A 15908-nucleotide genomic window follows, 5' to 3' on the forward strand; every position below is an offset into this window, starting at 1 on the left:
GAGAAGTACATTTCTGGTCTGTACTGATCACATGTGTGGTTTTTTTCTTCCAGCTGCTACTGGGGGCTCCGGAGTCTTTACTAAGCTCATTTGGCCTGCAGAGGGACCCCACAATATACGTCTTCACCAGAGAGGGCGCCAACGTAAGTGACTATTCAATGTCTGCCCCGCCTTGAAATCATTGGGAGTCAGTGGGAGGAGTTAAGTGTATGTTCCCCGCCCCTATCAGTGACACCACCCATGAGGAGAACAGGCTCAAATGTTTTTTAATTCTTTTACATATTATGACTGTTTGAAATAAGAAAACCATTACCAATCACTTCATTGTTACAGAGGGGGTGTTGTTGGGCAATATGTTGGAGTTGTGTTATGGGGTCACTTTAGCTGCAGGTTCAGCGGGGTTATTCTTTAACCCCAATCAAAGAACTGAACTCTAATATTAAAATAAGAGAACACACAGAGAATCTGACCTGCCGTGTGGTCATGTGACCATGGTCTACTACAGATTGGTTTCAAAGAGGACCTGTCTCGCCATATGTAGTGGCTGTGGGTGATGTCCGCTTCTGACAAACATAAATTATCACCCTAACCTGACACAGAAAATCCAGCAAGAAAAAATACAATTTAATTTTAAATAACTTTTAATATGAAGAATCTGAAATCATATGTGGAAAATGATTTCCTGTAAGAATAATCTGATAGTTTAGGGTGACAACACAAGTCCATGTGTCCCTGCCGCACCTCCTGCACATTGGCGAGCTGTCTGTCCCATAAAGCACCCGTGCCCCCCCCCTCCATTAATTTACAGAGCTGACACTCCCACTGCAAGCCAAATTTTAACTTGCATCAATTCAGGATCAGGTGTATAACGACAGATTGAATCCTATGGGGCATGGAGGGGTCTTCCTGTACGGGGCCGGTATTGGCTGAGTTTTCCGCATCCCCACCAACAGATCTCTATATCTCACCATTTCATTTGGGTCCTCAATGAGAGATCTGCCAGTAATGACTGAAATACCAGGATCCTCCAGCAGGGGGCGCTCTCCATCCATCCTGCTGGCACAGAGCTGCAGGTTCTGCTCTTTATTCTTCAGATTTCGGTTATAATAAAAATTAAAAGCTGAAAATTCTGCAAATCAATAACAGAGAGACAGAGGGAATGTACGGCTCTCCCCTTCTGGAGCCACCGATATCTGACCGCAGCAAGATGCAATGTATAGAGGGGCAGGATGGGACCTTAGTGCCCCTCAGTGCCCCCCATATCCCCTGCACCTCCCCCCATTATGATTATGCTGCCCCTCAATTTATGGGAGAGATGGGATTTATTTGTGGGCATCACCCGGGTACAGTGCAATGTCTGCGTACCCATATAGACACCCGGTATAGTGGGCACAACACAGGGTTAGGTGGGCAGCTCAGGTGTGAGGATGTAGCACCGGGGTCCAGGTAAAAACCCAATAACTAAAATCCCATAAAATCTTTACCATGGTAATTTACAATATTTATGTTTAAAGCTGCAGTATAATAAAATAACCCCTGGTGATCCTGCCATGCAAGCCTCTGTTTAAACACTTCCTGTTATAGGGTGACAACGCTCTGTTCATGTCTGCTATTTGGCTCCTGTGTTGTCACCCTGATACACAGTGACTGTGACATTTTATCACTTTGCACGCCCTCACTGACTATCTTCACGTGTATCCCCTATCTATTGTACAGCGCTGCGTAATATGTTGGCGCTATATAAATCCTGTGTAATAATAATAATGTGTAAAGCATGGAGATAACACACGGGGCCCGGAAGCCCTCCTGCTGCTCGCCGCTCATTGGTTCATTTCTGCGCTGCTCTTGAACTTTTGACCTCGCCGGGAAATGTTGCTGCAGATTCTTCATAATTCATGAACTGCAGAGCATTATTTCCCGTCTCAGCAAGAAGAAGCGACGAGCGAGGAGGGGAGATTATTGGGCAGAATAAAACCTTCAATGCACATTCATCGCTAAGTGAACGGGAGCAGAACGGTACCGGACACAAAGATTCAGCGCAGGACAAGCACTGAAAGAAAAGGACCCAAGGGAAAGAAAATGGCTGTTAGGGGTGCAAAGAATCTGTCCCGAGGGATAAAAAATGATTCCCAATTTTGGTATTGCCCAAACTTTGCTCATTGAGTTGTTTAGGGAAACTTGTAGAAGACATTGCGGCCATGGGGTAACCCCATTGCAGCGCCCTCCTGTGGTCATGTGATGTATTTCCACAGAATTCCACTACTGAGTTAATTTTTGAATTTTTAAGCTTCGCTTGTTTATGAAGGAAATGAAGAAAATGTGATTTATCTTTAGGGGGGGAAATAGAAATCCTGCGTGTGGGAGGAATCCGGAGATCCCCCTGGAAATCTGCGGAGGAGGGGCTGCAGGGGATATAGGGGGCGACGTTTTACTAATGGTCGGAGGGAAGACTTTCCTGGTGATATGAGAGGAGATCTCGAATTCATTCTGATGTTTTATAATTATATCAGTTTTATTAATTGCATTCCAATATTAATAAATATGAATAATACACCCCGGGGTCACCATTGGAGGAAACCTCCTCCATCCCTCCCAATCAACATCACATCCAATGAATTCAGATCATGGCTGGTGGGAGGAGCCAGCAGAGTGCTGTACATGGCTTCCTGAGAACATCTCAGCACCCTGGCTCTGTACTGCTCTGAGGGGCCCTCAGCTCTGATACAACAATGGAATAATAATATAAATGTAAGACCTTGACATATTAAATCAAAAATATCATCCTTAAAAATAGTGAAATGATTGGTTGTTATAGAGAATCTCACATTATAATCCCGCACATTGGATGTCATGTTATACGTGCGCTGCTCTGCTCACCGATCACATTTATTATTCTTATTAATATGTATGTTGGCACCCAGAACTGTCATCACCACAGTTCTAGCCAATCACAGCTGAGGGATCCTTACTGGTCCGCAGTGCTGCATTCTGTATGTGATCTATGTATTCTATATATGATGTATGTGATCTATGTGATCTATAAATGATGTATGTGATCTATATATGATGTATGTGATCTATGTTGATGTATGTGATCTATGTGATCTATAAATGATGTATGTGATCTATATATGATGTATGTGATCTATGTATGATGTATGTGATCTATGTGATCTATATATGATGTATGTGATATGTATGTTTTCTGTATGTGATGTGTATGATGTAAATCTTCTGGCTTCCCCCAATAATTGACCTTAGACAGCGGTAATGACAAATGACTATGGTAGGGACATTAGATTGTCAGCTCCTTTGAAGGACTTGTGGTATAACAATGGACTTTGTACAACGCTGCGTAATATGTCAGTGCTATAATAATACTGTGTATTAATAATAATATGCATTCTGTATGTGTGGGATTTTCATATATGAAGGTGAGGGACCCACATTGGTGTTAATCATTCTGCTGAGCATTGATTGATGGATTGTTTTACCTGCAGAAGAAATGTGACAACCCCCACAGATCTGGACAACAAAATGCAGTTATTACATTGCTGACTTTATTGGCTGTGATATAACCCGACCCACAAAGGGTTCTACACAGATCCCTCTTTGGTCCGGTCCCAGGTTCTGGGGTTCTGTAGAAGAGGTCCATGTAGGGATCCCTATTCTGTGAATCTTATTTCCTTCGGTCAGTTGGATCAGAGCTTTGCTTTATGACCGGTTCTCTTTTAGCCGAGACAGAATCCAATGACAGAATATTCTCTTTGTCTGTTGTCAGAGTGTGAACAATGATAAACCCAACTACAAAATGGTGGTGGATTCCATGAAAGTGATCGGCTTCAGCGAGGAGGAGGTGGACTCCGTCTACAAGATTCTGGCTGCCATCTTACACCTGGTGAGGCCCTTACTAAGGTTCTGAGCCCACACAGGGGACCCGGAGAGAGGGATTTATATTTATAGATGTAAGACTTGTGGGCAACACAGAGAATTCACATCTATTGCCAAAAATCTCCTCTGACAATTATCATTTCACTCCGGTGATTCCATAAGCCCCGCCCACGAGGAGTTATGGGGCGGAGCTTCCATGCCAATAAGTATGATCTCATATACCTAAAGTAGATAAATAAACTAAATCCATATTAGTAAATGAGACTTTTTACATGACTTGTATATAAAATATGAAATGTTTAGGAAATCCTAATACATCGTCATTGTATTTTTTATCTCCCACCCTCCATAGGGTAACCTTTGTTTTACAATAGACAATGACTGTGTGGTTCTGGAAGATGACGTCCTGGTCGGTTATTTCGCTGAATTGACGCGCTGTCATCCCGACGCGGTACGGAAGACCCTTCTATACCGCACCGTGGCAACGGGAGGGGGAGAGATCATAGAGAAGGGGCACAACGTCAAAGAAGCAGCATACGCCAGAGATGCATGTGCCAAGGTATGATCCAAAGAATGGGGGGAGCAGAGGAGTCCTGGAGGGTGGAGGGGGAGGGGGGGAGATAAAGGTGGGGGGGGACGGATGAGGGTGATGTTGAGCGAGGTCCTGAATGTGGGGTATTTTATGTAAGCATTTAGGGGGGGGGGCAATTTATTCTGACGTTGGTATGACCTTACAGTGACCCTATTATGAAGTCAGCCAGCCCTTGGTTTAAATTATTCCGAACCCAGTATGATCCTATATTAACCCCCACACTGACCTCACCCTGACCTTATTCTGACCCAAAATGGCCTGGTCTGGACCTCACTGTGACCTTGTTTTGACCTCACTATGACCTTGTTCTGACCTCATGAGGACCCCACTGTGACCTCACAATGACCTTGTTCTGACCTTACTATGACCTTGTTCTGACCTCACTGTGACCTTGTTCTGACCTCATGATGACCCCACTGTGACTTCATAATGGCCTTGTTCTGACCTTACTATGACCTTGTTCTGACCTCACGATGACCTTGTTCTGACCTTGATCTGATCTTTCACTCTTCGCAGGCATTCTACGAACGACTTTTCTGCTGGATTGTTGGGCGTATCAACAACATTATCGAGGTGAAGAATTATGATGCCAGGATTCATGGCAAGAATACCGTGATTGGCGTTCTGGATATTTATGGATTTGAGATCTTCGAGAATAACAGGTGAGTATTTCTGTCTTATATCTTCCTAGGAATCCCTGAGATTTTCCCCATTCCCAGGGAAGTGTAGACACACATAGTGGCACAGAGCTGTGTTTACAGTGCCACCAAGCAAGTGAAGTATAAATTTTCCATGCTGGACAATATAGATCATTGAAGAGCCTGTAGGGACATAATGAAGGGACATTGGTAACAAATATTCTTATAATAAACTGATAAATTGATGCTCAGGATTTGCCGGGGGATGGGGTATCATCAGTATAGTCTGTATAGGCACAACGTGTAACACCTGAACGATCTGCTGGGATAACCAAAATAACACAGATGTTCCATCTGCCCCCCCCCCCCAGCCATTTTTTACTTCACATGACATCACATGATCCTCCATAGCTCCTCCTCTAGGAATGGAGACCAATCATCAGTACTGGCCCACCTACCATCTCCCGTTATGACATTGTCACCTCTACTAAGTCCTCAGGACATTTATTGTTTCCCCCTCCCCCTGGGGGAATACAATCTGCCACAATGATTGCTGATATTGCCCAGATATTACCTTGTAAACATGGCGGTGACATCATCAATGGGCTGTCCATAGCCTGTGCAGAGCAGAACTATGGGAGGGGCTTAGTGACTCCACCCACTGCATGCTGCCTGCAAAGAACTACAGGAGGGGGCGGAGACCAGACCAGGCACCCTGCACAGGGACAGAGCGGCAGGGACAGGGACTTCTGCAGTAATTGGTCCATGGGACATTATTACACAGATCTGAAAGAAATACGCCATGTACAAGCTCTTCTACCTTCTGTATCCCCCTTATATCCTAATAGATTGTAAGCTCTTCTGTCTTCTGTATCCCCCTTATACCCGTATCCCCCTTATACCCTAATAGATTGTAAGCTCCTCTGCCTTCCGTATCCCCCTTATACCCTAATAGATTGTTAGCTCTTCTGCTTTCTATGTCCTCAGCAGTGGCCCTCTATGGTGGATATATAATCGGTATTGGGGCCCAATGATGGGAAGATTGCTGCTGAAATGAATGATGTGGTGACAGGTTCTCCTTATTACAGTATTTCCCTATATCTATATCCAGCTCCTCTGATACTGCAAACTGCTGATCGGTGAAGTCACTGACTGTCCAACTGCTCCTGTATTACTATGGCAACATGGTGCCAGGCAGAAAAGTGGTTTGAAAATGTTTTTATGGTATAAAACCTCCCCACCTCCATCCCGAAGCTGCACAGAGACGAATATAATATAATAATATATAATAATATGTATAAAGCTGAATCAGGGGCATGGTGCTGGCGCTGGGATTCTGGGCTCAATGCCCACCAGGGAATCCATCTAAATATCTGAAATGTGAAGACTTCAAATAGCACAGCGCAGCCCGTGCAAAACCAACAACGTGGCACTGTGCCCACCTGCCAACTAGCAGGCAGGGAGTCTGTGCTGGAGGTTTCAGACCCCATCGCATGCTAACGGTTCAATATCCGGGATTTTATGACTTGCCCCCCCCCAGGGTATGAGGTGCAGCCTGCACCAGATCTCTATGGGTGCCAGCAAGAGCAGCGAGGGGCAAACACATACTGACAGGGGCGTGCCAGTCACATGTCCCAAATCACTGCAGAGGTCAGGAGCACTGCCATGGTATGGGGGGAGGGGGGTAGAAGAGCTTACAATCTATTAGGGTATAAGGGGGGATACAGAAGGAAGAAGAGCTTACAATCTATTAGGGTATAAGGGGGATACAGAGGGTAGAAGAGCCTACAATCTATTAGGGTATAAGGGGGATACAGAGGGTAGAAGAGCTTACAATCTATTAGGGTATAAGGGGGATACAGAGGGTAGAAGAGCTTACAATCTTTTAGGGTATAGGGGGGATACAGAGGGTAGAAGAGCTTACAATCTAATGGGGGATACAGAAGGTAGAAGAGCTTACAATCTATTAGGTTATAAGGGGGATACAGAAGGTAGAAGAGCTTACAATCTATTAGGGAAGGCAGAGGAGCTTACAATCTATTAGGGTATAAGGAGGATACAGAAGGCAGAGGAGCTTACAATCTATTAGGGTATAAGGAGGATACAGAAGAGCTGTGATTGGTGGGGTACAGAGAATGAGACTGTGGTTGTGTTAGATGGGGTCACACACAATCGGTGACTCACGGCTCTCCCCCCTCCTGGATGCAGTTAAGATTCCAGCGGCAGGTAATAAATTGCAGAGAAAGGCAGATTATTGTGTTTATTTTCTGACACGTGTTCCATGCCTCCTCGTGTCGGCTGCTCACGTGTTCTATAACATGTTCTGTGTCGTCGTGGTCACCTGACTGCGCTGTGAAGAGAGGGAATAATATGGAGGGAACAATGGGGTGTGAGTGGGCGTACAGTGCACAGAACACAAACACTGCACGCATGCTGCAGACAACCCGCCGATCTATTCAGGGTAAAACTCTCAGATTTCCAAGGCCGCAAATGATGGGCGGCCCTCGTCTTCTGAAAGGTTCGTCTGCCTTCCGATGTTTTTAGTTTTTACATCTCTTGAGGACTTCATTTTCCTATTCCATCCATTAGCCGTGGCATATATAATGGAATCTCACCGAATGAGCAAAACTCCGAGAAACGGGGACGGGGGGCGGATGTGTGAGCTCTGAATAAACCAAAGAAATAAAACTGATCTGCAACACGGATTTGCACACAAATTTATTTCTCTCATTTTTATTGCGTTTTCTTTTCCTTTGTTTTTCTCTCATTCCCTTCTCTTCCTCTAGTTTGGTTTTCCTTTTCTCACCTTGCCTTCTTTTTTCATTTTTTTTCTCCCTAATATTCTTCTCTTCCTCTGCGTTACATTACTTCTCTCCTTTCCATGCTTTCTTTCTTCTTTCATCTCCTTTTCATTTCCCGTCCTCTCTTCCTTTTTATTCCTCTTCCACCCAATACTTTCCCGTTTTCCTTCCTTTTCTTTCATTTCATTTCATCTTCTCTTCTGTTTTCCCAACATTCCGACTTTTCATTTCTCATTTTCTTTCATCTATTTCTCTTTCCTCGTCTTACAGCTCGATTCCTCTCTTCACCTTTTCTGTATTTGTTTTCTTCTCTCTTCTCCTTTTATCTCTTCTTTTCCCTTTCCTTTGTTTCCTTTGCTTGTTTTCCCTTTCTGTGTCTTTCTTCTCTATTCACCTTTCCTTTCTCTTTTATCTCTTTCTTTCCTTTCCTTGTCTTTCCTTCTTCTTTCCCCTCCACCCGGTCCTTGCCCTTTTTTCTTCCTTATTTTCCTTTTCCTTCCTCTACGTCCTTTTCATTTCATCTTCTCCTTTGTTTTCCCAATCTCTCTTCTTTATTTCTCTTGTTCTTCCATCTACTTTTTCTTTGGTTTTGTTTTCCTTTCCTTGTCTTTCAGCTCTTTTCCCCTCTTCACTTTTTGTTTTATTATTTTTTATTATTATTAAAAATGTTGTACAAATATTTCTCATAATATACAAAGGGGAATAAATCAAAACATTTATACAACAGAGAAAACATGGGGGGGGGGGGAGACAAATAAATAGGGTGGATTGACAAAATGGAATATTAAGGAGGGCTCCTCCATCAGCCTAATAACATCTTTAACAGATTTATTAAGCAAGCCATGGGCCATAAACACCATTTCCATTAGCAAAGTTGAACAATACAATACCCTGACAAGTAAACCTGGGCGATCAGGATTACCAAAAATACCCAACACCAGACAAGACAGGAAGGGGTGTGGGGGCAGGGTTGGTGGGGGATTTTGGCTTCAGGGTTATAGTAAGTCATATCCGATGTTTCCGGGGCCGTTATTAAAGCGCCTTTCCTTCTCCTTTATTTCCTTGCTTGGCCTTCCTCTCCTCTCTCTTCTCTCCTGTTTGTTCTCCTTCCCATCTATTTCCCTTTCCCTCATTTTCTTTTCCTTCCTTGTCTTTCAGCTCATTTCCTCTCTTCCTGGTTTCTTTATTTGTTTTTCTTTCTTCTCCTTTCTTTTCCTTTTCTTCTCCTTTGTTTCCTTTGCCTGACCTTCCTTTCCTCTCTACTTTTCTTTTTCAGTTCTCTTCTCTCCTGTTTCTTTATTTTCTTTCATTTTCTTTTCCCACTTTCACTTTCCTTTTCTCCTTTCTTTTCATTTATTGATTCTTTTTTGCCTTCCTAATCTTCCTTTCTTCCCATCCGTTTCCTCTTCTCTTTTACTTTCCTTGTATTATTATTATTACACCATATTTATATAGCGCCATCTTATTACGCAGCGCTGTACAAAGTCCATAGTCATGTGACTAGCTGTCCCTCAAAGGAGCTGACAATCTAATATCCCTACATTAGTCATATGTCTAAGATACATTTTTTGGGAGGAAGCCAGTTACACTAACTGCATGTTTATGGAATGTGGGAGGAAGCCCACGCAGACACGGGGAGAACCTACAAACTCCATGCAGACTTGTATTACTTTTCTTTGAGTCTCCTCTCATAGTAAACCTTCTGTTGTCTCTCCTCAGCTTTGAGCAATTCTGCATTAATTATTGCAACGAGAAGCTGCAGCAGCTGTTTATTGAACTGATTCTGCGCCAGGAACAAGACGAGTACCAGCGGGAAGGCATCGAGTGGCAGCATGTAAGTCTCAGCCATTCAGCTCTACCAACACGCCGCTGTGTTCTACCACAAATACACCGAAATGACACCGAGCCATGGAGGGAATCAGTGGGGGGTCGGCCAAATGTTATGCCTTACCCAAGCTTGCAGAGTCAGATGTTACTGATGGTGGGCACAGCTCAGGGTGGGCACAGCAGGAACCCGCCACATGTTCACCAGTCCTGATATTTACACAGCTGTGTCATGCAGCACTTATCCGGCAGATTATTGTAGTATAGTAACGATTACAGATCTTGTCCCTTCCCCTACCTATCAACATATAATACAATTATAAGCATGAGACTGGTAAACTAATCACCCTGCTTTTCCCTCCTATCAGCATTCCACTTGTTTGCACATGTGCCCTGCCACGCTACTGATTGGCTGCTGGAATCTGACTCCATATCTGCTGCTTGTATTAAACATATTCCCAGAAGTTGTGCTGCCCCCACATCCACACAGCTCCGTAATGATGTTCTCTGTTCTCAGATTGAATATTTCAATAATCAGATCATTGTGGATCTGGTGGAGCAGCCACATAAAGGAATCATCTCCATCCTGGATGAAGCGTGTCTGACGGTGGGCCATGTCACCGACACCATTTTCCTGGAGTCCATGAACAGCAAACTGGGGAAGCACCCGCATTTCAGCAGCAGAAAGGTGAGGGGTCACCTGGCACTCCTCCGGGGGTATCTTGGGGGTAATAACAGAAGTGCCCTAAGTGGGGTATTTATTGTTCATTCTGACCTGTGGATGATATTTGTGTTCTGTTCGCAGCTCTCCCCCACCGACAAATCCATGGCGTTCAACCGCGACTTCCGGATAAAGCACTACGCTGGGGACGTCACGTACGTAGGAGGAACCCCAACATGCCACGGGGGTCAAGGGGGTTCACAGAAAATAGGCCCCTGAGCAGATATGATGGAGGCAAATATACAGCATTCCAGACCCCTGGAATTCTGTTGAATATGGCCCTAGAGATGTTAGGGGCCCTGGGCAGAAATGGGGGAAGGGGGGCAAATGCACAGCCTCCTTCCTTAACTCAGTTAATTGGGGTCCCAGAGATATTAAGGGTACTGGATATTAACTAGGGGGGGCCAAATGTACGGCCTCGAGTTCTCTGAACTCCCTGCCATTGGGGCCCTAGAGAAGTTGGAGGCCCTGGGCAAATATGAAGAAGAGACCCAAATGCAAATCCTATCCCCAGCCATTCTGTCAGTCGGGGCCCCACAGGTGATTGGGGGCGTTGAGATGATATGTGGGGGGTAGCCTACATAACCTTCCATGCTGTCAGTGGGGGCCCCAGAGATGGTTGGGGGCCCTGAGAAGCAATGTGGGGGGAGGTGGCCTACATAACCTTCCATGCTGTCAGTGGGGGCCCCAGAGATGGTTGGGCCCTGGGCCAGCTATGCAGACCCTTGTACATGGCAGGCGGTGTAACAAATCTCTGGTTATTGCAGATATTCGGTGGAAGGATTTCTGGATAAAAACAAGGACACGTTATTCCAGGACTTCAAGCGTCTCATGTACAACAGGTGACAACATCGGGAGTCTCCCGTATATCTGATATACGCTGTACCCATCCCCCGCCCAGCATCTGGTGCACTTCCATCCATGTCAGGTGTCTGGGCCCCGTCTGTGGCCCCCCCCTCACCTGTCCTGTAGGGATATCAGAGGGGACCACAGAGCACATTGGGGGCACCACAGCACTGTATGGGGGAGCAGAGCCGACACGTAAGAGCAAAACTACAGAATACCCCCCCATCACTCCTCTCCATACATGGGGGGGGGGGGGCTGTTCTGTAGTTTTGCCCTTAAGTGAGATAAGTTACAACAATGTACTGAATATTGCTGAAACACAAGCAGCTCACAAGATTTCTGGCAGGATCAGCAGATTTTACAGTTATAACAGTGGACTTTCAATAGTTTAATTAACTAAAAAAATGGAATGTTGAGAAGCAACACAAAAAAAACAATCAGGTCGTGCTGACAAGAAGAATGCTAATAGGATAGAGCAGAGAGATGAGCTAATGGCTGTGCTGCTTCTCCTTGTACTGTCCAGTCACAGACAGGGGGCGGGTCCAGGAAGTGGGTGTGATTCTGGCTGTCAGACTGAGGACATCTAGTGGGCGATAAGAAGTATTACATCAATTAGCTAGAATTCAAGTAATTGCTGACATACACATGAAGTAGCACATATGGCACTAACCAATTTAGGTGAATCCTGGGAGTAAATAATGGTGAATGATAAGAGATGATAGGTATATTGGAACCAATAGAAGGCTCCCCATCCCTGGATGTCTCATGAGAAGTTATTTCTAGATTGCCTGACATCAGACACCGTGCTAGAAATAAAAGTGTGAATCTGCAATGGTGTGCAACATTCACACTCAACAGGGGCACTCACAGCCTGTACACCTGATATGGAGGGCCCATGAGACCCCAGATGGGCCCCATAATGCAGGGCTGAGCTGGGCAAATGTTGGAGGGACAACCAGGGTTTTATTATCTTCATTCTAGATTCACCCAAAACTCATACATTTTTACATTGGATGAATTTATTGGTCTGGGGTATGGTGTCATTGGTCCCCTTAGGAATATTTGGGGAGTGCGGCCCGTTCTCTGCTCACCAGTAAATATTATTGTTGGATCTGCAGCCTTTCCCTCCTCGGATGTATCCGTTCATCAGCCATAGAGGAGGTGAATCTACTTTCTGAAAAGCCAGATATGACCTCGTAATGTAGCTGTGACATCATCACTGGGCTGTACCTAGCCTGTAAGGGGGCAGGGATATGGGAGGGGCATATAAGCCACACCCACTAGAGGCATTGCTCTCTGTGTTGAAGCAGGGGTCTCTCTGCAGAGGTTAGACACACCCCCATTACAGCTCTCTAATTACTAGGGAGAATGAGCATTACTGAGAGCATTGATAGGAGAGTGTATGATGGGGATCCCTGCAGAGGGACCGCTGCTTCCACTCTGGTCACCTTTTGCTCTGATGCACCTGGCAGGTATTTGATGATTGAAGCTGAAGTATCGGAGGGATAATATTTGTCTCCTATTGGTTTTGTGTGGGGGTTCTCATGCTCCCCGTCCTTTCTTCCAGTGAGGACCCCGTGCTGCAGGACATGTGGCCGGACGGACAGCTGAGTATAAGTGAGGTGACCAAGAGACCCCTGACAGCCGCAAATCTCTTCAAGAACTCCATGGTGTCCCTGGCTGAGAACCTGGCCTGCAAGGTGAGCCCCCCCATCCCGAAATATGCAAAATCCATCAATTTTATCCAATTTATTGCTGAATTTGTATCCTGAAAATGACAAAAATGAATAAAATCCAATGAATGTTATGGGGGGGGGGGGGCGGCTTTTTGTTTTTGTAAACTGAACAAAAAGTTTTCATTTATTTCCCAATCATTGATCAATATGAGTCCCCGATCATCATTCACTGATTGGCAGCTTTCATACAGCACATCTGTACATTCACTCGTCCATTCTACTTTTAGACTTCCAATTTATCAATAGCATATTCACATTTCGGTAACATTCACCCCATTTGTCTACATATTCATCCACATGAGATCGGTGTGGAGCGTTGGGGTTATTGTTGGCTTCCTCCGTGTATTAGATTTGGGATGTGAATGGATTGGGTGCGGTGTGTAACAGGTATGTAAGGGCCCCATGTGTGTGCACATGGGGGGGGGGGGGCTGGGGGAAAAACAGACAATGCCCCCCCCACATCTGCCACATTACATCCTGAGCACCCCATAATGCCCCCCAATATTCCCGGAGTCCCCTCTGCTGCTCCTTCACCTCCCCACCGGGGATTCCATTGGCTGCTAAATAAACATTTTCTATCCAAATTATAATTCCATCTGAAAATCTCAGGAAGGAGAGATGGAAAGGGGGAGCGAGGGGCAGAAGAGGGGAGAAAGGGAGGAGAGAGGGGTAACAGGGAGAGATGGACAGGGGGAACAGGGTATAAAAGGGGTGATATGGGGGAGGGATGGGGAGAGAAGATTGGGATGGGGTAGGGGGGGTTAGAGGAGGACATAGAGGGGTAACAGAGAGAGATAGACAGGGGAAAGGGGTATAAAAGGGGTGATATGGGGGGAGAGGGGAAAAAGAGAGAGAAGAAGGTGAAAGGGGTAACTGAGAGATTGTAAGGGAAGAGAACGACAGAACGGGAGAGGAGATGGTAAGGGGAAGATTGGGATGGACATGGGGGGTGAGAAGAAGGACGAGGAGGGTAAAGACGGACAGATGATGGAGACAGATAGGGAAGAGATGTTTGGGGGGGGGGGGGTAATAAATTAGAGGAAAGGAATGAAAAGAAGGAGAGAAGATGAGGGGAAAGTAGCCAAAGGAGGCAAAGAAAAGAGGAGATAAAGGAGAGGAAATGAGAGGAGAGGAGCCTGAAGAGAGGAAACATTACTTCCCACCATTCCATATCCCCCTCCTCCTATAGTGTGATACTTCCCCCACCTCTTAGATTGTAAGCTCTTCAGGGCAGGGTCCTCTCCTCCGCCTGTGTCACTGTCTGTATATGCAACCCCTATTTAATATACTGCGCTGCTTAATATGTTGGCGCTATATAAATACTGTTTAATAATAATTTTAGGGAAAGGGAAGAAGGGGAAGGAAAGTAAATGAGAGAACTGGGAAGGGGAGAGAGGAAGAAAGAAGTAGAGGAGATGATGGAGGAGGGGGATTGGTATTTGGATCAGAAGATTTAAAAATAAAATCTTCAGCCTATAGACTGACAGCAGTCCGGTGTGATGACATTCCAAATATTCCAGGCCTGACAGTGATTGGCTGTGAGAAGTCACCTACCTGTCACTTACCTGTTATAATGTGCAGTCATGTGACTGCGTTCACCTATCATCTCGATGCTGGAAATAATAAATGATGGATAATAATGATCATTACATTATAGGGGATTGCTTACATTTCCATGGTCTGGCCACCCCTGGAATTAGGGTTTGGGGTACAGAGTGTCAGCTCTTGGGGCACACAGGCGGGGGAGCTTGTTTTTGGCATTCATAGCAGACTGATTTTCTCGGTGGCTGATCTCATTATCCGGAGGTCACCCAGGACCAGGCCGGAGGAGATTTGTCAGCAGACCGCCGAGAGAAATTTGCTGCTCGGCCTACTGACACCGACTCTGCTGACTGCGCTGCTGTCAGGGGCCACAAAATGCCTCATTAACCTATTTCACACCTCAGTGCTGACAGAGACCCCCGGACCCCCACCGCAGGGTCTGTAATGGGGGTAGCTCAGGGAAGAGGCCTGGGTCCGGTGCCCCCCATGCTGGGAATGTCGCTGTGCCATGGAGAGATGTTTTTATATCAATGAGTAACAATGACAGTGCAGCCATATGAAGACAATCCAGCTTCAAAGAGAACCTGTCACCAAACCCATTCTTTGCAATCCTCCTTTAAGACTTAATGAGCATTTCATGTATTGGAGCATCTGTAAAATCCTACAAAACCCCTGCTGGGTGCCGCCATCTTGGATGTCATGTGATCCATGGTGGACTCTTGGCTGTTACATAAAAATTCCTCTTCACTTTTCCCTAGCGGCTACATTAAGGATTATGTAGGGAGGTGAGCTGGGCCAGCACAGAGAATAATTAGACACCAGGAAAAGGGATCTTTATGATGTGTAATGGGGGAGGGGGCTGTGCTGAGGGCAGTTTTTACACTCTTTGCAAGTCTTCATTTTTCTGCATTGCTATTATTTTAGGTTGGTGACAGGGTCTCTATAAAGCAGTGAATGGGCCCTCAATGTGCTTTATTGCATGAAAAATCTCTGGCGATATTTTACCAAGGGGGTGCACCAAAGACAATCCCACATCTCTGCACTGTGATTGGCCAATGGGTTTGGGGAGCCAATACCACTGACTGGCAATGCAGCAATGGGCAGATATGGAGTCTCCATGCTTTATAGCCGCATGCACCGGGGCCTGACTGCAGGAAATGCATGATGAATAATTCACTTGTATTGCATCACCTTGCAGTGGTTGGAGGTCAATGTCTCTGCATTCCCCCCTCATGTGTGGACGAGGATTGATCTGGGGAGAAGGTTGTGCAGTGATCCTGCCACTAAAAGATGTCCAGACATGCAGCTTTGTATTGG

At 45.6% G+C, this 15908-nt stretch overlaps 1 protein-coding gene across 1 annotated transcript in view; it reads left to right on the forward strand.

Annotated features, from left to right (window-relative positions):
• LOC140332140 (unconventional myosin-Ig-like) overlaps positions 1-15908 on the forward strand; it is a 42261-nt gene that overhangs the window by 6829 nt on the left and 19524 nt on the right. The window contains exons 4-12 of the mRNA XM_072413433.1: positions 44-143; positions 3782-3898; positions 4244-4450; positions 5000-5145; positions 9642-9756; positions 10264-10434; positions 10552-10622; positions 11235-11309; positions 12881-13013. Of these exons, the coding sequence (XP_072269534.1) occupies positions 44-143; positions 3782-3898; positions 4244-4450; positions 5000-5145; positions 9642-9756; positions 10264-10434; positions 10552-10622; positions 11235-11309; positions 12881-13013 (1135 nt within the window). The remainder of the gene's footprint in view (positions 1-43; positions 144-3781; positions 3899-4243; positions 4451-4999; positions 5146-9641; positions 9757-10263; positions 10435-10551; positions 10623-11234; positions 11310-12880; positions 13014-15908) is intronic.

The sequence above is a fragment of the Pyxicephalus adspersus genome, chromosome 5 (assembly GCF_032062135.1).
Source record: "Pyxicephalus adspersus chromosome 5, UCB_Pads_2.0, whole genome shotgun sequence".
NCBI classification, from domain to species: Eukaryota; Metazoa; Chordata; class Amphibia; order Anura; family Pyxicephalidae; genus Pyxicephalus; species Pyxicephalus adspersus.